This window comes from Mustela putorius, unplaced genomic scaffold (genome assembly GCF_011764305.1).
Source record: "Mustela putorius furo isolate JIRA1106 unplaced genomic scaffold, ASM1176430v1.1 tig00003836_pilon_pilon_pilon, whole genome shotgun sequence".
Lineage (NCBI taxonomy): Eukaryota > Metazoa > Chordata > Mammalia > Carnivora > Mustelidae > Mustela > Mustela putorius.
This window is the reverse complement of record NW_025421989.1, coordinates 12,618,758-12,639,084: the sequence shown is the minus strand read 5'-3', so window position 1 is coordinate 12,639,084 and position 20,327 is coordinate 12,618,758. Positions and strand designations below refer to the sequence as shown.

The 20,327-nt window shown below is 43.0% G+C and overlaps 1 protein-coding gene across 3 annotated transcripts in view; it reads left to right on the top strand.

The window, feature by feature from the left end:
- CTPS2 (CTP synthase 2) overlaps positions 1 to 20,327 on the top strand; it is a 100,060-nt gene that overhangs the window by 9,973 nt on the left and 69,760 nt on the right. For all 3 annotated transcript variants that reach the window (XM_045089332.1, XM_045089331.1, XM_004758901.3), the window contains exons 3-8: positions 1,186 to 1,356; positions 3,086 to 3,186; positions 15,350 to 15,466; positions 15,700 to 15,783; positions 16,408 to 16,488; positions 19,755 to 19,906. In XM_045089332.1, the coding sequence (XP_044945267.1) occupies positions 1,186 to 1,356; positions 3,086 to 3,186; positions 15,350 to 15,466; positions 15,700 to 15,783; positions 16,408 to 16,488; positions 19,755 to 19,906 (706 nt within the window). The remainder of the gene's footprint in view (positions 1 to 1,185; positions 1,357 to 3,085; positions 3,187 to 15,349; positions 15,467 to 15,699; positions 15,784 to 16,407; positions 16,489 to 19,754; positions 19,907 to 20,327) is intronic.

Genomic DNA, 20,327 nt, shown 5'->3' with positions numbered 1-20,327 from the left:
AGTTTACAAGAAATTGCATTGGAATTTTTGGCAAAAATTTCTTTAAATTTATTAATTAATTTGGGGAGGAATTAAACACTGCAAAATGTTGACTGGCCCATTCAGGAACTTTAGAAGTGGTTTTCCTTTTATTTATACCTTGTTTTATGTCTGTGAAGTAAGCTTTTTAAGTTTTATAAATATAGTTCCTACATTTCTTCAAAGTTTATTTCTGAGTGTTTTATTTACTTTGATTTGTGATGATAGCTTTGGGGTTTTGGTTTTTTTTTTTCAAGTCATATATTAAATTCTTTTATGTAATAGGGATCGTTTTGTTTTTTGTTTTTTTAAAGATTTTATTTTAAGTAGTCTCTACACCCAGTGTGAGGCTCAAATTCACAACCCTGAGATCAAAAGTCACATGCTCCACCTACCAAGCCAGCATGACCCCAATAAGGATCTTTTTGGATATTTTGGTTTTGTGACTTTGTTCCATATTTATATATATTGAAATATATGTATGCATATATATTTCAATCTTCCTTTACTCACTGCTATTTGTTAAAAGGGCTTTTTAAATTTATTTTTCGTGTGTTGGTTTTGGTAATCACACCTGTTTTTCTGAAAACTGACTGTAGTATCATCCTCAAGTTGAAAAAATCTGCTGGAATTTTTATTATAACTACAGTAAATCTAAGAACCTATTTCAGGACTTGTCATCTGCAGTTTTTCTTTCTCTTCTAGGAATATAATGGGTATATACTTTTCTTTTCTTTTTTTTTTTTTTTTAAGATTTTGTTTATTGGGGCACTTGGGTGGTTCAGTCCGGTAAGCATCTGCCTTGGGCTCAGGTCATGGTCCCAGGGTCCTGGGACGGAGCCTCCAGTCCAGCTCCCCGCCCAGCAGGGAGTCTGCTTCTCCCTCTGCCTCTCCCACTGCCCCTCCCTCTTCTCCTGCTCTTGCCTCTCAAATAAATAAATAAATAAGTAAATAAATATTTCATTTATTTTTAGAGAGAGTATATATGCTTTTGTAGGGGGGGAGAAGAAGGGGAAGTGGGAGAGAAGCAGACTCCCCACTGGGTTCGATCCCATGACCCTGAGATCATGCCTGAGCTGAAAACAACAGCTGGACGCTTCACTGTCTGAGCCAGCCAGGTGCCCCTGAAAAGAAATTTTTAATATTTACATTGCCTTTTTATCCTAGGCGAAGTGTTTGTCTTAAATGATGGTGGAGAAGTTGATTTAGACCTTGGAAATTATGAACGGTTCTTGGATATTAACCTTTATAAAGACAACAACATTACCACTGGGAAGATATATCAGCACGTGATCAATAAAGAGAGGCGTGGCGATTACCTGGGGAAAACAGTACAAGGTATTGTGTCCCACACAGCTTAGCGAGTCGTGTCTGCAGAGCACCCGCACCCTGGTCGGAATGCTCCCTGAGCTCTCCAAGTTCTAATCCTTTTCCAATCTTGCTTTCTTCCCCTTTGCGATTTCTTCAAAGGTGCCTGCTTCACCCTCCATGTTCTTGATTGTATTTTCTTCGGTCTTTTTCTTTATTACTAATGTTGTTTTCTCTCGGTACGTATCTGTCTTTAGCTATTATACATATCTCTCGGTATGTATCTATCTGTAGCTATTATTTATAAAATCCATGCAGAACCATGCATTCATCATTTTTACCTGATTGAGGTACAGACTTTTTTCATTTGTTTTTTGTCTGTCTCTTTCCTTCTTGTATCTTTGCATGGATGTGAGTCATACCCCTTTAAGGACAGTGTGCGGAGGGACTGGGGGATGGAACTGCAGTGGCTGGAAGTGTGGTCTGACCCTGCTTCACCAACTCTTTTCCTGAGTGGTATGAGTCTCTTTTGTCTCGGGAGAGACCCCTGCCCTCCCGTGGTTCCCCCCGCCCCCCGGCAGGTCTTGTATTCACGGTTTCCGCGCAGTAAGGTAAAGGTGATAATTCCCCATCTCCTTTAGATCACGTGTTGGATCCCGTTGAGAGGTAGACATGGGGGCCGGATAGATGGAGATCAAAAGAACATCGGTGTAATTCTTGAAACTGGAACGTGCGGGTTAGAGCTCAACCATAGCTGGGCTAATAGCTTTTCCCCTGAGTGTAGATCTTGGGAAGACCCAGAAGAAGGAGAGGTGCTGCCTCACACCTGCCGCATCCCTGTGATGGGGAGAGAACAAGGCCCCAGGCCTGGGCTCTGACTCCTGATCCCTGGGCTGCCGATGTGGGGGCAGAGGCCGGGCAACACCTGCCCTGCGCTGCCCTCCCCGCCGTTCCCCGCCCTGGCCCTGCTGCCAAAAGGGGCCAAACAGCCCACGTAATGTGGGTTGCTCCAAATGCACCGGTGGGTGACAAGGTCCTCCTGCTCTGAAGGAGCACCTAGCGCTAGGGAGAGCCGGCAACAGATGCCCCTTCGCTTTGGCTTCCCAGAGGGCCACGTTCCTGCTTCGTGTATCCCATTAGATTAGTTGGCTGCACTGTGAGGCTGTCCCCATGCACCCGCAGGGATGTCCGCTTTCTGTCCCTTTGGCAGAGATATGTAGCTGCCGGCCTGTTCACTACCAACGGGCCTCTGGGCCTCAAATGCTTGTGGAGTTGTCACCTTTTGGCTTCTTCAGCGGCCACTAGCAGCCACAGGCCCCTGGTCAGCATGCAGGGCCCATCTACACCCTCTGGGGGGACCTCTCCCCACTAACTGGCAGGCTGCCCAGAGCCTGCAGCACGGGGCCACTCTGTCTTTCTTCCCCCACAGAACTCAGCATGCAGCAGGCCCGACAGCCCTCCTTGCAGTTGTTAGTTGGCCTCATAGGTGTTTCTAGATGCCTTGTCGATGGCGTTTCTGCTTTCTGATTCTTAATCTCCGTGGTCGGCCAGTTTCAAAAGAAATGACATAACATTTAAGTGATTAAACCTGTATCGTGCCTCCATCAGGGAGATGGAGAATCACATGAACTCTGGAGTTTGTCTTATTTGCCAAGTGGCTGTCAGGTTATTTGGGAGGTCTAAAGACATGAATACATTCCTTTCTCATGATTGTGACCGTGAAATCGGCTTTTATGCTAATTATGACTTCCTTCTACAGTTGTCCCTCACATTACTGATGCTGTCCAGGAATGGGTTATGAATCAAGCTATGGTGCCCGTGGATGGTCATAAGGAAGAGCCCCAAATATGCGTTATTGAGGCAAGCATGGAATTTTTCTTTATAAACTTAATATCCTTCTGGGTTTTTGAGCATGTAGTCTTCATTCATTCAACACACATGTGTATTATTTTATTTATTTATTTATTTATTTATTTAATATGATTTTTTATTTTTTATAAACATATATTTTTATCCCCAGGGGTACAGGTCTGTGAATCACCAGGTTTACACACTTCACAGCACTCACCAAAGCACATACCCTCCCCAATGTCCATAATCCCACCCCCTTCTCCCAAACCCCCTCCCTCCAGCAACCCTCAGTTTGTTTTGTGAGATTAAGAGTCACTTATGGTTTGTCTCCCTCCCAATCCCTTATTTATTTTTAAAATATTTTATCTATTTGACAGACAGAGATCACAAGTAGGCAGAGAGGCAGGCAGAGAGAGAGGGGGAAGCAGGCTCCCTGCTGAGCAGAGAGCCCGAAGTGGGGCTCAATCCCAGGACCTGGGATCATGACCTAAGCCGAAGGCAGAGGCTTTAACCCACTGAGCCGCCTGGGCGCCCTCAACACACATGTATAGATGGCCTCCTACATGCTAGACATTGGGCTGGGATGAGGAATTATAGCAGGGAAAGACGTAGATGGTCCCTGCCTTTGGGGTCACGAGTCAGTGGGCCAGTTGGGCATTAAACAGGGTGAATACTCCTGGGATTTTGTGCAGCAGCCCGTGTATGGGGACAGATTAGTTGCAGGATGCTTTCTAGTGAGTGCTGTTCGAGGGCTAAAGAAACTGACGTCTCTCTCACCTCCCAGTCAGAAATCCAGGTATAACATTGATTCCCTCCAAAACGTAACTACTAACAGCCTGTTGTTTACCAGAAGCCTTACCAATAACATAGTCAATTAACGCATACTTTGTAAGTTATATGTGTTACAGACTGTATTCTTCCAATAAAGTCAGCTAGAGAAAAGAAAATGTTGTTAAGAAAATCATAAGAAAGAGAAAATACATTTACAGTACTGTGCCATATTTATAAAAAAAAATAATCCATATATAAGTGGACCCACACAGTCTAAACCCATGTTGTTCAGGGTCAACTGTAGGGGCGCCTGGGTGGCTCAGTCTGTTAAGCGTCTACCTTTGGCTCAGGACATGATCCCAGAGTCTTAGGATCGAGCCCCACATCAGGCTGTCTGCTCAGTGGGAGCCTGTTTCCCCCTCTCCCTCTGCCTGCCTCTCTGCCTACTTGTGATCCTCTTTCCCCACCCCATCAAATAAATAAATTTAAAAATCTAAAAAAAAAGCGGGTTAACTATATTTGCAACACGCTTTGGAAGTAGAGAGAGACTGAGGGAAATGTGATGGTGGACGCGATTTGGAGGTGAAAAGTGAGTATTAGCTGCTTAAAGAAAGAGCATAGTATTTGAACTTATTTACTATTTCCCTTCCTCTCAAGGAATGAGAATAACGTGCTTGTACTCCTTGTCTAAATGTCAGCAGACCTAACTGCTGGGTAGGACAGCAGAATAATGAAAAATTGAGTTCCTAGTGACTGTCTGTCCAAATTCAGATTTCTGCTGTCACCTCTGAGTGGGGTAGAGCTCTGTGGTTAAGAATTTGGAGCCAGACAACTTGGGTTCATAGCCAAGCTGGGTCACTTACCAGCTGGGTGACCTTAGCCCAGTGTGCCTCAGTTTACTCATCTGCTAAATGGGGATAATGTTTTGAGGGTTAAATAAGTCAGTACACTTAGTGCTTAGAATGGTGCTTAGAATGGGGCGCCTGGGTGGCTCAATGGGTTAAAGCCTCTGCCTTCAGCTCAGATTATGATCCCAGGGTCCTGGGATCGAGTCCCGCATTGGGCTCTCTGCTTGGCAGGGAGCCTGCGTCCTCCTCTCTCTCTGCCTACTTGTGATCTCTGTCTGTCAACTAAATAAATAAAATCTTTAAAAAAAAAAAAAAAAGAATGGTGTCAGAGCTATAGCAAGTACTCAAAATTTATTAGCCATTATTAAGACGCCTGTGTGACTTTTGGCAAATTACTTCTAAAGCTTCAGTGTATTCAACTATAACAATATGATAACAATGCAATATTGTAGTAAAAGCCAGATGATATTAACAGGGTTGCTGGGAGGAAGAAGTGCAATTATATAAAGCACTTGGCATGTCTGGTGTTCAGGAAGTGTTCAAAATGTGTGAGCTGTTCTTATTGTCATCACTGTCAGAGTCCACAGACGGATGCTAGGCTATCTGCAAGGTCCATTTTGTTAACAGAGCTGATAAACTTAACATAAATGTGCTGTACTATCATACGTTAACTATATATTGTACTGCTATAATAGTATGGTTGATAATATTAATGTGTAAATGTGCTATGCAAAATTTTCTGTCCCTTGCTGTTTCTCTTCTTTCCTTTTCTTTTTATTGAAAGATTTTATTTATTTATTTGACAGAGAGAGAGCATGAGTCGGGCAGAGGGAGATGGAGCGGGGAGCCTGATGCGGGGCTTGATCCTGGAACCCTGGGATCATGACCTGTGCCGAAGGCTGACACTTAACCGACGGAGCCACCCAGGCGCCCATCCCTTCCTATTTCTTCTTTCACAATTTACAAGGAAAAGGGAGGGTGCTTCCTTTAGAATTTTTAAAAATTGGAGTATATAAAAAAAAATTGAAAATAAAAATAAATAAAAAATTGGAGTATAACATAAACACAGAAAAGTGCACACATCCCAGGTATACAGCTTAATGAAGTCTTATAAACTGAACATACTTGCATAACGAAGTTGGCTTCCTTTAGAACACACTTAATATCTAATACAGTGTATAGTTTGCAAACAGACTGAGGCAAAGATAAAGACAAATCATTTAAGAAAAGAGAAAGGCAGGTAAAAGCTCCAGGAAGAATAACATCTGATACGAGAACCAGGGCATAGCTTGCCTCTACAGTGAGGGAGACTTACATGGTCACTCTGTTTATTGATTTTCAGGTTTTAGATCCTCAAAATGCATCAGAGAAGGCTTCAAAGCAGGGTTGTAAATGTCAGCTTTGAGGTGGAGATGTGGAGGGATGCTGGAGAGGGACGGAGGGAGATGAGAACTTCATTTTCCACTGTGAGGCAGCTACAGATACCGGTAGTAGTTGGCAGAAAAAGAGGTAAAAATGTCTCAGGTTAGGAAAGTAACCAGTACAGCCAACAGTTGAGATTAGGATCTGGGGATGGGGCAGCAAAGAACTCGAGCCTCATCTATCACAGCAGGAAGTCAGCTTGTGTTATTATAGAAGGTGTCTGAAATGGGTCAAGTCAAGAAAGAGTTGAGAGAGAAGCTGTTTGGAGATGTGATAGAAACTAGCGGAAGAAATCATGAACAGAAGACTTAAAATGCTTCCCTTGAGGAATCCGGATTTGGAAGTGGAGGAGGTGGGGTACAGGAGGTTTTTACTGTCAGTGCTTTTGAACAATTTGATTTTGTTGGGGAACGAGAATTCTGTCCTCTTCAAGGTCCTTCTAGTCAGACTAAGAATCAAATTGACAGGAGTTGCATTAGTTGAGATGTGCTGTGGATTTTAAATACACACTGAGCTTAAAAGGTAGCATGAAAAAAAAAAACCAGAATGTAGAATACCTCATACTTTTTACAAAATTGGTGATATGTCAAAATAACATTTTGGATATATTGAGCTACATAAAATAGAATGTTAAAATTAATTTCTCCTCTTTTGTTCTTTTAAGTGTGGCAACTAAAAATGTTAAGATTATGTTTTTATTTTTATTGGACAGTGCTGGCCTAGCACTTTCACTGGTTTTTGCTGTCCTAGCAATAGGAAAGGTAAAGGATCCAAAATGTGTCCGCTTAAGCGTCTGCCTTTGCCTCAGGTCATGATCCCAGGGTCCTGGGATTAAGTCCGCATCAGGCTCCGTGCTAAGTGGGGAGCCTACTTCTCCCTCTCCCACTCCCCTGCTTGTGTTCCCTCTCTCGCTGTGTCTCTCTGTCAAATAAATAATAAAAATAAAATCTTAAAATAAAACAAACAAACAAAAAATCAAAATAGGTCCATTTTCCCTGAAGAACCAGTCTCTGGCCCCAAAGTATTCAATTTTCTAAACCTGACTATTTTTATAACGTTTCTAGAGATTTTTTTTCCTTTCTTTTAGTTTTTGTATGTGGAAGAATGGCTTTTTTTGGTTTTTGTTTTTGTTTTTTTTTTAAGACTATTAATCACAGGAAAGTTTCCAAATGGTCATGTGTATAGATGTTTTTGCCTCCGCTCTTCTTTTTTAAAAAAATACATTTTAAAAACTAATAATCACAAAAAAGGAGAAGGGTGAAATCCATTTTTTTTGTTTCATCATTTTTATTTTTCATATATCCAGGATTCATGATGTAAATCATTCAAAATAACTGAATATTAAAAGAATAGTTTACAGTTTGGCTCTGTTTGCACAAATATTTAACACAGGAAATCATTTTTATAAATACATATGTTTTCTTATAGGAATACTTTAATAAGGAAAATAAGTCATAAGTCTCTATACATCTTACATCAAATTCTATGCAGGTCCCCCTGCCCCGACTGAACCAACATTTTGGGCTCTCCATCCCAGCACATTCACCACATCCAATAAACCAAACCACAGTGTGCCGCTGCTTGTCATTTTCAACCATTATTGAGATTTGCACTGTTAAGAGTTCTTAGGATTCTTTTTCTCATCTTTCCTGATCGGAAAGCATTCACATGTTTAAGCTAGATGAGAACATTTAAACACCATTCCTTTTATTTTTTTATAATAATTTATTTATTTATTTGACAGACAGAGATCACAAGTAGGCAGAGAGGCAGGCAGAGAGAGAGGAGGAAGCAGGCTCCCCGCTGAGCAGAGAGCCCGATGCGGGCTTGATCCCAGGACCCTGGGATCATGACCTGAGCCAAAGGCAGAGGCTTTAACCCACTGAGCCACCCAGGTGCCCCAACACCATTCCTTTTAAATCTAGCTTGCAGGAATAGGTACTTGGTGATCTCACTCCTCATTTAGGCAAGACCAGCTGGGTAGCTTAACCCCCACCCCCACAGCACCCAGCAGAAAGGATACAGTCCTTGCATTCCTAATAGTTTCTCAACCGCCAAAATGAAGCGACCCTAGAAGCAAGGGTTAAATACAAACATTAAGAAAGCTAAAACATTTACTAATGATTGGAACAAAGAACACTTTCAAATTCAAGGTCTCTCCTAAGTTGAAGAAGACGTAAAAGATGTGGCAGTCCTTTTATAAAATACTGAAACACTAAAAATTATTAATTGCGTAGGTCAATGGTGCATCATTTCCAAAGTGCCAGAAGATGCAGAATCTTAGATTCTAAGGCCGAACTCCAGATCTGGCATCCTTCTTTTTTTTTTTTTTTTTTAAAGATTTTATTTATTTATTTGACAGACAGAGATCCCAAGTAGGCAGAGAGGCAGGCAGAGAGAGAGGAGGAAGCAGGCTCCCCGCTGAGCAGAGAGCCTGATGCGGGGCTCGATCCCAGGACCCTGAGATCATGACCTGAGCCGAAGGCAGCGTCCTAACTCACTGAGCCACCCAGGCGCCCCAAGATCTGGCATCCTTCTTATGCAGTGGCTTTGAAATAGCCTAATATTCCCCTATCCAGGGGCACATCATCATTCAGGCCTGGGGTGATCTTTGCAGAATACTGACCACGTTTACCTGAAGAGGCAGGATCCACCAGGGGAAACATTTGGTATTTATGCTAGTCCTTCCCTTTTACTGAAAAGAGTGTCCACTTGGCAGATCTTGTCTTACTTTTCAGGTAGCATGAATGAAAACCAAGAGACTAGCGGTTAGGGTTAGTACTTGATGCTCTGATTATCCAATACTTTTTTTTTTTTTAACGTTTTATTTATTTATTTGACAGAGAGAGAGAGAGATCACAAGCAGGCAGAGAGGCAGGCAGAGAGAGAGGAGGAAGCAGGCTCCCCGCTGAGCAGAGAGCCGGATGTGGGGCTCGATTTTAGGACCCTGGGATCTTGACCTGAGCCGAAGGCAGAGGCTTTAACCCACTGAGCCACCCAGGTGCCCTGTGATTATCCAATACTCTTAAAAGGATTCTTTAACCAAGCCCTTGTCCAGTGGGACTACAGTGTGTCCCATTTCTCTTATATCTCATAGTTGATCAGTTCAGCTTCACTCATTGGTGGGACCTGTTCATTCCCTTCGTCCTTTGGACGTGAGGGATGGCTGTGGAGAGTTCTAGTCCATCAAACAAATTATGACCATCATAGTCATGCATTTTGAAATAATGGAGTTGCAGTCCTTGTGGGGACATCTCTGCTTCTGGTATGTTGATGACACCTTCTAGATGCTTTATGATAATGCTCTTGGTCGTGCACTAGATTCTTATCCAGGTCCATGCCACCAGGATGGGAGAAGCTGGCCCTGGCACCTGGGGCACAAAAGACCCAGAGCAGGCCATACAGGAAGGGGGTTCTGAGCAGCTGCAGAGATCTCATAGTTGCGGGTACCCTCACTGCCCTGTTTCCAAGCAGTTTTCCTCAGACGTGAAGCTTTCCAGAATGAGCCTTGCCCTCATCCTTAGAACGTTTCTCGTTGCCCTCCTCCACCCCTTCTGACTTGGGGGAAATCTATTTTTTTTTTAGTGTAAAATCGAGCTGTCTTTGAACAACATTAAAATATAAGCCCAATTTGACCTGAGGATGAGCCTTCTTGACACTTCTTTTTCATGTTCTCAGTTTTCTGTCTGTTATTTTTTGAGAATCATCCTTGAAGAAAGCTTTTATGTTTCCTTCTGGGGTCAGTACATCTGATTCTCTTAGCCTTCATCTTACAAAGATGTATACTATAGATTCAGACTCTCATTGTTGGAGATTGCATTTGTACAATAAAATCAAGAATTCTCAATGACATCTCATATTTTTTAAAAAAGATTTTATTTATTTGAGAGCGAGACAGAGAGCAAAAGTAGGGTGAGACGCAGACTCCCTGCTGAGCAGAAAGCTCCACTTGGAGCTTGATCTCAGAGCCCTGGGATCAGGACCCGAGCTGAAGGCAGATGCTTAACCCACTGAGCCACCCAGGTGCCCCAGTGACATCTCAAATTAAACTGAAATTTCCATCTCAAGAAACAACAGGGAAGCATTTTAGGTCTGTACTTGCGAATTGTTTTTTTACGTCTATGGTCTTTATTATTAGTTTTCCATCCTGCTCTTAAATGGACTTTTTTGGCTTAGAAAGCATTAATTTAGTACTTAATATGCACTAGCTCCGATTATAGCTGCTAGGCCTATAAATGCAAATGTGATCTGACTCCTCTTTTCTGGGACTCATGGTCTTCATTTTTAATTTGATGGAAACGGAGAAACTGACAAGTTGTCCCCAGCATAACTCCTTCTTCATATAACCCTAATGTTTATTTTGGCTTATTGGACACTAGGTCAGGCATCCTTTTGGGTTCGTTTTAAGTTGTGCTCAACATTTGTGTTTGTGCATGATTTAAGCTTTTGAAGAAGGGCCATCAAGCAAATTTTCAGTTTTAAGCGGGTAGATGTGGTTGAAATGTCTCCAAAGCCTTTGTGAGGCTCTTACTTTTCAGATCAGTGGAGCTAACAGTCTTTATTTGTTAAGAATTCCAGGTCATCTCCACATAAGCCTGAAATAATTTATGCTTAGCTTAACGAAATAAATTCTTTCTTTCTGTCTCTCTCTTTATTTCAAAAAAGAATCCTTTCCTTAAAGCAAAGCAGACGTTGCACATCTCATAAATTTGCTGTTGCTTCGATTTCAATTCTGGATAAATCTTAAAATATTGTTATAGGCGATATTTTCCTTGTTGTGTGGGGGAAATAATTAACGTATTCTAGTTATAATACTGAAGGTTTCTGACCTTCCAAATTGGCTGAGGGAGTGCAGTACCATTTTAAGCCATGTGAGGGCAGAAGTGGATAAAGTTTAAAGTTTTTGCCTCTTTTTTTTTTTTTTTTTTTTCCCTTCGATTGCCTGTTGATTACCGGAGTACACCTATGACAAAACAGATGTCCCTATATGGTTTAGTTTAAGTGCAGGCCTTTTTTCCACCCCCCCCCAACATTTTTTCTCATTAGATTCTGGTACATTGCAGTTGGTGAGCAAGGACTTCAGCCCCTCACCCCCTGCCAATTTCCTGATTGCATGTGGTATTTCTAGGATTTTCATAATTAAGTTTGTCATTCTCCTACAGAAAGGTCACATCTGTTCCATCCCAGGAAGCTTGAATTTTAATTATGTTTTGTTATCTGACTTAAAATTACCAAAGAATAATTTTTTTCTGTAGCAATGTAGTCCTGAGATTCCTTAGTTTGATTCCATTATAATGATGATAACAGGTGCTAGAATGCTGTTACCTAGGACTTATAATTAAATTTTGAGACCCTCTGTTCTGGGATGAGCAGTAAGCTAAACCCTGTTGGAGTTAGAAAATTTTACTGTTACCCTTCAAGGTTCTTCTGGCTGGTCTAAAAATCAAACTGACATGAAACAGATTAATATGAGAAAAATCAAACAATGGTTTAGTTACATTTGTATAGAAAGTTCATATGAACATGAGAGATTCCAAAGCAGACAGGCAAAATGAGGTTAACATGATATCCCCAACCAAGGAGAGGGTAGAGGCCTGCAGGTTACAGAGGGGAGGAAGACCATTTGCAGAGAGGCAAAGATGTTTGGACAACAAAGACTTCCCTGTTATGCAGCTTAGTTTCTTAGGTAAAGAGGAATCTCTGGTGATGGCTCTCTTCCTGGTACCGGGATTCTCCACTTTCCAATGTAATTGTAAGCAGTTGAGAGGGAAGGAGGGAACTTTTCCTGAATCTGCTGGGTTTTGATTGCTTTTAACTCAAAATAATCTTCATGGCAAAGTGGCATATTTAAAAATTTAGGGGCGCCTGGGTGGCTCAGTGGGTTAAAAATTTTAAAAAATATATTTTATTTATTTATTTGACAGACAGAGATCACAAGTAGGCAGAGAGGCAGGCGTGGGGTGGGGGGAGAAGGCTTCCCACTGAGCAGAGAGCCTATCAGGGCTCGATCCCAGGACCCTGAGATCATGACCTGAGCCAAAAGCAGAGGCTTTAGCCCACTGAGCCACCCAGGCGCCCCAGGAGAGAGAGATTCAAAATAATTTTTGTTTTTTTGTATTCTGAGTTTTTATAAGGTCACTCTGTTGGTATGTGACAAATGATTTGATGGTAACACGGGAGAGGGTAGACGCTCAGAGGGCATTTAGATTGGGAGGCGGGCAGAGAGTCAGGTCTGCTGTTGTAGTATGAAAGCAGCCATAGGCAGTGTGTAAGTAAACAGTCACAGCTCTGTGCCAACCAATACAACTTTATATAGAAAAACAAGTAGCAGGCCATAGTCACCACCCCCTGGTTTAGATTATTGCCATTGTCCTGGCAAAAGGCGGCGTTGGCGTGGGTGTCTAAGGTGCTGGCACTAGATATAGAGAGCAGTGGAGAGATTTTCAAGAGGTTTTGCAGGTATGACCCACCAGGCTGGATCCGATGAGGAAAAGGGAGGGATCAAGGATGGTTAGTAGGAAGAGACACTTGCGCTAAGAATAGGAGACACTCAGAGAAACGGGCCCAGGGAGAGTTCTGTTTGGGCCGTGCCAAGTTTGAGTCAGTGCTGAGTCATCCATGATGTCAAGGACGGGTTGGTTCCACAACCCAGTTGTGCTGGGAAGAAAGGTTGGGGCTCCTAGTAGATTTTGGACCTACTCAGGTAGCTGAAGCCAAAGAAGATAGTGGATTCTGGGACTGATCCCGCCATGACCTCTTCTTATCAGCATCCAGATCATTCCAATTAGCGCCTAAGTTTTACCGCCCCCCCCCTTTTTTTAGTTTTATTTATTTAAGTACTCTCTACACTCAAATGTGGGGCTTGAACCCATGACCCTGAGATCAAGAATCCCACACTTTAATGACTGAGCCGGCTGGGAACCCCAAGTTTTACTCTGGATTATTGTTCTTTAGTGCTGCCTAATTTTCCTTGATAAATTCTGAGCTCCTCAGGAGCACCGTTGTCTTAAGTTCTTTTCAGTACCTCATTTATAGTATTGAGTGTGCAGTAGATCCTCAAAGGCTAGAGAATTAATTTTAAAATCCTTGTGATAGTCTTAAAGTATTTAAGTATGATGAGGATGAGTAGGTTGAGGCAAATGTTATCCTAAAGTCAATGCTTATTTTAAAATTCCTTACATTAAAAAAAACACCTTGGGTGCCTGAGTGGCTCTGTCATTAAGCTTCTGCCTTTGGCTCAGGTCATGATCCCAGGGTTGTGGGACTGAGGCCCACATCGGGCTCGCTGCTCGGCGGGAAGCCTGCTTCTCCCCGTCCTGCTCCCCCTGCTTGTGTTCCCTCTCTCTCTGTCAAATAAGTGAAATCTTAAAAAAAAAATGCCGTACTTGTTGGAAGCACATTGTAAATTAAGTTAACATTTGTCAAAGGATTACGCTGTCAAGAATATCACTGGGGCTTTTGGAAGGACTTGTTTCAGAAAGGCAGCACGTTTTAATAGTAGTTAATTCGAGTAATACCACCATTGCCGAGACTGTTCAGAAGTCTGCAGGAGGGGTGTGTGTGTGTGTGTGTGTGTGTGTGTGTGTACATGGAGAGGGAGAGAGAGAGAAAGAGAGGCAGGCCCGGGTGGCTCCCACCTTTTCTCATAGCGTCACTGGATTTGCGTTCTACCTTCCACATGGTCCACGGGTAGAAACTAGCTGATCTCACTCCTCAGTGGCCTGTGTTCTGGATCTTTTCACCTGCTTATGAATTCCCTTCCATTAAAGCCTTCCTGGAGTGCCTGGGTGGCTCAGTCGGTTAAGCATCTACTTTTGGCTCAGGTCATGATGTCAGCATCCTGGGAAAAAGCCCCGCATCATGGTCCCTGCTCAGCGGGGAGTCTGCTTCTTCCTCTGCCTGCTGATCCCCCTGTTTGTGCTCTGTCTCTCAAATACATAAATAAACTCTTAAAAAAAAAAAAAAGCCTTCCCTTTTTTGTACACTTTTTTTTTTTCAATCTTGGTGAGATGAAGTGTTGTCAGCTTTATAATGATCCCCATTTTTCTGGGTGGGGGGGTTTACTATCTGTAAAATTCAACTGAATCAGTGATAGAAGAATTCATTTACTTAACTTAGTCCATATCTCCACACAACAGGCAGTATAGTATTATAAACACAGGAATCAGGTCATTCTTAAAATTCTCCTTTAAAAAAAAAAGATTTGGGTGCCTGGGTGGCTCAGTGGATTAAGCCTTTGCCTTCAGCTCAGGTCATGATCTCAGGGTCCTGGGATCAAGCCCCACATCGGGCCCTCTGCTCAGCAGAGAGTCTGCTTCTCCCTCTCTCTCTGCCTACTTGTGAACTCTCTCTCTCTCTGTCAAATAAATAAATAAAACCTTAAAAAAAGAAGAAGAAGAAGAAGAAAAAAGATTTATTCATTGGGGTGCCTGGGTGGCTCAGTCAGTTAAGCATCTGCCTTCGGCTTGGGTCATGATCCTGGGGTCCCGGGATCGAGCCCCACATCAGGCTCCTTGCTCGGTGCAGAACCTGCTTCTCTTTCTCCCTCTGTTGCTCCCTCTGCTTGTACTCTCACTCTCAGATAGATAGATAAGATCTTTTTACAAAATAAAGATTTATTGATTTATTTTGGGCGGTGAAGGGCAGAGGGAGAGGGAGAGGGAGAATCTCAAGCAGACTCCCCACTGAGCATGGAACCTGACTTGGGGCTCCATCCCAGGACCACGAGATTAGGACCTGAGCCAAAACGAGGAGTCAGACGCTTAACAGACTGAACCACCCAGGCACCCCTTAAAGCCCTCCTTGACCTTGCTTTTTTTCCCCTTCTTGACGCTCTGCCTGTTCTCTTACCTGCTTACCTGGCTATGTTATCCTGCATCCTTTCTTCTTAGTTTCCTTTCTAGTTTCCAGTCTGTCTTTCTGAGATGTACAGTGCTTTTCTGTTTTGCGTCAAACAGCTTAGTGAGGTTTAATTTATCTATCATAAATTTCAACAGATTTAAGTATACAATTCCATGATTTTTAGTATATTTATAAACTTCTGTTCTTGCACTCACTGTTTATTAATAATGCTTCTATTAGTCTGTATACAGTGGAAGGTCACTTGTGTCTTTTTTTTTTTCTGTTCCCAGTTGGGTGGCACCATTGGAGACATTGAAGGGATGCCGTTTGTGGAAGCATTCAGACAATTCCAGTTTAAAGCCAAAAAAGAGAATTTCTGTAATATCCATGTTAGCCTTGTCCCCCAGGTGAGCTTTCCAGATAAGCAACTTCTATATATCTTCCTGTGATATTCTGTTTATTCCACATTTTTTTTTTAAAAGGAGATAGAAGTTTACTGAATACACTGCAAGGGAACAGCGGGCAGGACAGCAAAGGAGAGACTGTCTGCCTGTTTTTTCCACATTTTAAACTAGGGAGCCCTTAATTATGCAGAAGAGCTAAATATCCAATATATTAACAGTGACCCATTTCTTTTCAGCCCAGTGCTACCGGAGAACAAAAAACCAAGCCCACACAAAACAGTGTTCGTGCACTGAGGGGGTTGGGCCTGTCTCCTGATCTGGTGAGTTACTGAGAATGGATAAATTTCTTGGAATAGGACCTTCATTTCTTTCTTTTTCTTTTTTTTTTTTTTTTTAAGATTTTATTTATTTATTTGACAGAGAGAGATCCCAAGTAGGCAGAGAGGCAGGCAGAGAGAGAGGAGGAAGCAGGCTCCCTGCTGAGCAGAGAGCCCGATGTGGGACTTGATCCCAGGACCCTGAGATCATGACCTGAGCCGAAGGTAGAGGCTTAACCCACTGAGCCACCCAGGCGCCCCGGGACGGTAGCTTCTTGACTTGCAAAAGCTACAGTGTTTACTGTCTGGCCCTTTAGAGAAAACGCTTGCCACGCCCCCCTCTAGCTCAGCTCCTGTAAAAGAGGCATTTGTGAGCCTTCACTCTTGTTTACGAGAGATGCCTTGGCATTCTGAGCCCTTCCTGGTGGACTCGAGTTGATTACACTTGCTCACATTAGCGCTCAGGTGTTTCTAATAGTCCCATGGACTTGCCCAGAATGAACTGGTACGCACTCAGTCAAGTCTCCGGTTGTAAGAAGAAATTAACATAGCCTCCTCCCGCAAACGTATGGTGGCAGGAACCGCCCGATTCCTGCTTGCTGACCTGTGCACACCCGACTTTGACAGATTGTCTGCCGAAGTTCAACGCCCATCGAGATGGCTGCGAAGGAAAAGATTTCTATGTTTTGTCACGTGAACCCCGAACAGGTGAGTGCTGCTCTTTGCCTTTTAATGACTTGCAGGCAGGCAGTTCTGCAGACGCGAATGTTTGGACTCTCTGGAATGACTGTCCTACTTTTCATGGCACTAATTAGGAAAGCCTTGGGAGAGTCATATCCAGCCAGCCCCGGCTTCCTTGCCCTTCAGTGAACAACCTGAGACTCCCAATTTCCTTACCTAGATCATGATCTCTTTGTATCATCACTCCTTATGTTACAGGGACAAAACCAGGAGGGCTTTCGAACCAGGGAGAGAAGCCCGTGAAGCCTGCTTGTTTTCTGTTTGTCTTGTGCTTCTAGGCCGCTGCCTGCTTTCGCTCCAATTTCTCCTTTGCCCATGTTACAGCGTAACTTTGCCCGGACTGCACGTTATACGGACGTTCACACCATCGCCACTGAGTCCATCAGTGGCCTCAGTTCTGTTCCCTGCTCTAGAAACCGTACTGTGATTTGGGCTCAAGTCCTCTGTCCTGCGAGACTTTCCACCTGGGTACTGGAGAGCTTTTTCTTTTTTCTTTCATTCTCTTATCTATCTTTTGTTTGTAAGAAGGCTTTCGTGTAAGGGCTCAGGGTTGGCTATAGTTTAAAAGGTGGTATGAATGGTGCTCAGGAAAAGGGTGAGGTTTGGAGAGACTTTTGTTTTGTTTTAAAGATTTTATTTATTTATTTGTCAGAGAGAGATCACAAGTAGGCAGAGAAGCAGGCAGAGAGAGAGGAGGAAGCAGGCTTCCTATTGAGCAGAGAGCCCGATGTGGAGCTCGATCCCAGGACCCTGGGATCATGACCTGAGCGGAAGGCAGAGGCTTTAAGCCACTGAGCCACCCAGGCACCCCTGGAGAGACTTTTGTTTTCTTCAGTTTAGCCCTGGGTTCTCTGAAGCCTAAAAATCATCGCCTCAGATTTCTTTCTTTTCTTTTTTTTTTTTTAATCTTTCTTTTTTTTTTTAAGATTTTTTTTTTTTTTAAATTTGACAGGGAGAAAGAGAGATCACAAGTAGGCAGAGAGGCAGGCAGAGAGAGAGAGGGAAGCAGGCTCCCCAATGAGCAGAGAGCCTGATGTAGGGCTCGATCCCAGGACCTTGGGATCATGACCTGAGCCGAAGGCAGAAGCTTAACCCACTGAGCCACCCAGGCGCCCCTGGAGAGACTTTTGTTTTCTTCAGTTTAGCCCTGGGTTCTCTGAAGCCTAAAAATCATCGCCTCAGATTTCTATATCAGGATTTCTGGATCCAGGATACCAGGGTCACACAGCCTCCTGCCTGATAAAGTTTTCAGAGTTGGGTTACTGAGAGCTCTGAGAAGGGAAGTGTGCAAATTTCTAACCCTACTGATCCTGTTTTTTCTTTTCTTTTAAGATTTTATTTATTTATTTGACAGAGAGTGAGACAGCGAGAGAGGGAACACAAGCAGGGCGAGTGGGAGAGGGAGAAGAAGCAGGCTTCCCACTGAGCAGGGAGCCCGATGTGGGGCTCGATCCCAGGAATCTGGGATCATGACCTAAGCCAAAGGCAGACGCTTAAAGACTGAGCCACCCAGGCGCCCCCAAAGCCTGTTTTCGATAGAACGATAGTTACGAAGAATTCTATCCGAGCAGCCCACAGGCTAGTTTATTAGCCATTTTTCAGCACATCTTTTTTTCTGATGTGAGTTAACGCTCCCATTTCTTGGTTCCTAGTGAACTGGCATTTAAAGATCTTCTTCTCTGGTTTCCTGTGGAAGGAATGGAGGGTCAGAGGCATCTCTCTGGATGTGGTTGTTACCATGACATTTGAAAAAAAATCTCTCTCTGGACCGGAGCATGAATGAGTAGAGTTCCACATGCCACGTCTTCCAGCATGGGAGTTTGGGCTGCCCAGAGATTTAGTTGTAATTAGTAGCGGAGCTGGAGCTTACGTCAGTGGCATCTTGGCACTTCGAATTGCTTCAGTGAATGCACAAGTGAGGTGCAGTGGTCCTAGGTATCAAGTTGGTGATGTGCAAACAGCTTAGGAACTTTGGAGTGGATTTAGCTATAGCTTTGGGAAGAACTGAACACACAGAATGAGCAGAATATTTCTTGGCATTGATTGAGAATGTGGCAGATCCTTAAATGCCTGCCGGTGGCCCCTTAGATATACTCGAGACAGCGGTGAGAGCTCGTTAGGGTAAGTGTGAAAAACAACCGTACCACCTTGGAAGGCGCCGTTCAAACAGGTGTACTAATTGCTTTGACTGGGTTCAGTGTGTGCTTGAAAATTTATCCAAGGGAAGAGAGTAGACAGCAGTAGCAACAGCAACAAATGAACACACACGAGCGCACACACACACACGAGCCACACAACCACATTGAGAAGACAAAATGCACATATTCAATGTTACTGCTTTAGCTTGGACTTAGATGATGCCTTGGGCCATGTGTCTTAGGTATTGACCCATAAAGCATCCATGTGTCAATACCCATTCTCGGATACCAGCTGGGGTCCTGCAGTTCAGCTGTGACACTAACCACTTGGAGTGGGGTTCCGCACACTGAGGGCGGAGTTCTTTACAAGACGGCCCCCCACTTCAGTCACCAGCCACAAGTTTCCAGTGTCCCTGAGCCACCGACACTTCTGCCTGGCTGACTACAGATTTGGGGCTTCCCATAACCCCCTCAGGTTCAATAATTCTCTAGAATGATTCATGGAACTCAGGAAAATGTCATACTTATTACCAGCAATTTGATTATAAAGAGTGTGGAGGAACAGCCGGATAAAGAGATACACAGGGCAAAGCATGGGAGGATCCCAAGCTCAAGGTCAAACTCATTTTCCAGCCCCCTTATTATCCCTGGAGGTCAGGGGGCTGAAAGTTTCCAATCCTGCTTGGGTTTTCTCGTGACCACCTCCCATCCTGAAGCCATCTAGGGGCCACCAGGAGTCGCCTCATTGGCATAACAAAGATGCACCTGTCACTCAGGAATTTCCAAAGGGTTTTGAAGCTTTGTGCCAGGAATTGAGAACAAAGACCATATATATATATATATATATATATATAAAATTGATTCTATCATGGCATCCATGTTTCCAGAATTGGAATAATGTGTTCAAAGAGTTTTATAATTAGATCAAAGTAAGCTTGTGTTAATTCTGCCTCTTGTTTGGGTCACTGGGCTCTTGGTTTTCTTCAGTATAAATAAACTTACATGTCTCTTGATTTTTGGCTCATTCTTGAACTCCTTCTTGTGGCATATTTGAGGTGTTCCATTTAAATATGATGTTTTATCATCATTAAACAGGTCATATGTATCCATGATGTTTCGTCCACATATCGAGTGCCTGTGCTTTTGGAGGAACAAGGCATTGTTAAATATTTTAAGGAGAGATTGGATCTGCCCATTGGTGATTCTGCAAGTCATTTGCTTTTCAAGTGGAGAAATATGGCTGACAGGTACGTGAAAGGAATTATTGATGTAATCTTTAATAATAATTCTTGGGTTTGGGGGTAGGATTGAGACATACCTTAAAGGATACCTATGCCACATTCAGCTTTCTGTATGTATATGTTTTGGTATGGATTTATCTAAAGCTTTAATACTTTGGTAGAGTGTTTTGCTGTATTCTTTGAAGATTTCTGGGGCTTTTGATTTTGTCCTACTTAAATGAAAGTGAATAGAAGGAATTTGGATTCTGGAATGATTTTTTTTTTTCTTTCAAAATCTGGAAGCTTTTTGACGGATTGATTGATTTCTCAGTTTCCAAACATTTTAAATGGGTTTAAATGTCACAGATTTTTTGGTTTGTTTTGCTTGTTTTTTTTGTTTTTAAGTTTGTTTATATATTTTTTAGTCGTATCTACACCCAATGTGGGG